This window comes from Trypanosoma conorhini (assembly GCF_003719485.1).
Source record: "Trypanosoma conorhini strain 025E chromosome Unknown Tco_14.4_contig_01063, whole genome shotgun sequence".
NCBI classification, from domain to species: Eukaryota; Euglenozoa; class Kinetoplastea; order Trypanosomatida; family Trypanosomatidae; genus Trypanosoma; species Trypanosoma conorhini.
The window spans coordinates 3152-4189 of record NW_021705150.1 but is presented as its reverse complement, the minus strand read 5'-3'; the positions used below and the strand labels follow the sequence as shown (position 1 = coordinate 4189).

The 1038-nt window shown below is 68.7% G+C and overlaps 2 protein-coding genes across 2 annotated transcripts in view; both read right to left on the bottom strand.

Moving 5' to 3' along the window:
• Tco025E_09321 (putative dispersed gene family protein 1 (DGF-1)) lies at positions 1-460 on the bottom strand (the record flags this gene model as incomplete). Its single annotated transcript, XM_029376141.1, has 1 exon — positions 1-460. A coding segment is annotated over one exon (460 nt), but the record flags the coding sequence as incomplete, so codon positions are not given.
• A 103-nt stretch (positions 461-563) lies between these two features.
• The window catches only part of Tco025E_09320 (dispersed gene family protein 1 (DGF-1)), a gene marked incomplete at both ends in the record, with an annotated part of 1770 nt that continues 1295 nt past the window's right edge, over positions 564-1038 (bottom strand). Inside the window, one exon of the mRNA XM_029376140.1 lies at positions 564-1038. This exon is cut by the window's right edge and continues 1295 nt beyond it. Coding sequence (XP_029223770.1) covers positions 564-1038 — 475 coding nt within the window.

Below are 1038 nucleotides of genomic sequence, written 5' to 3'. Positions count from 1 at the left end.
TGCCGCCGTCCGCCGGGCCTTGCATTGCGTTCCGCGCCACCTCAAGGAGGGCCGCGGCGCCCAGGCTGCAGGCGCGGGTCAGTGCCAGCCCTTTTCCGGCCACCAGCCGCGAGTCCGTCACGCTGAAGCTGCCGCCAGACAAGATGCGAAAGACCTTGAAGGCAATCGCGGAGCTCTCATGGAAGTTCGGCAGCGCCGCCTCCAGCCGGCAGCCCCGCACGGCAATCGCACTCGCGTTCAGCAGGAAGTCGTCCGCAACGACGACGGCCTCCGACGCCGCGATGACGGTAGAGCGAAGCAGCAGGACCGAGGAGTCCGTCCCAAACTCCGCCGCGAGGCTGACGCCGAACTGGCCCACCGTGTCCACCACGCTGTCCACCAGCCGCAGCTGCGACCCCGCGCCAAAGGCGCCGTCCAACACGACGCTGCCATCGTCCACCGTGGAGGATGTCACGCTCATGTGCACGGCGTACTCGCTGTTCCCCGTGAGCCGCAGTCCCGAGAGCCTGCACCGCAGCAGCGTGATGTTGAGCGTCTGCGTCGTCGGCCTGAACTCGCCCAGGTCAATGGCGAGCGGGGAGGTGAAGTGCACGTCCACAAAGCAGAGCCCGGAGACGCCGGGGGTGGGGGCCGGCAACGCACTCACCGTGCCGCCATGCACACACGGCACCTCGGCGGAGGCCACAGCAAGCGGCGGGCACGCCACGGTGCGGTTGCCGCCGTCCACGCGCGGCAGCTGCACCGGCAGGCACGCGTCGCCGTGGCCGCCCTCGGCGCACGTGCAGGCGCAGCTGGCACCCGAAACCGTCGTCGCATACGCGGGGAAGCACGATGCCGCGAGGGTGCATGGGTCGCTGCAACTCAGGATCGTCGCGTTGTACTCCGACGGGACGATGTAGACCGCCTCCTTCTCGCCGTTCACAGTGTTGCAGGCGGCCACAATCGATCCGTTTGAGAGGTCGCTGGGCACTTCGTCTATCCGCAGCGCCGTCGGCGTGTTTGTGCCGGAGCGGAACTCGTTGCGGGACACAGACAGCG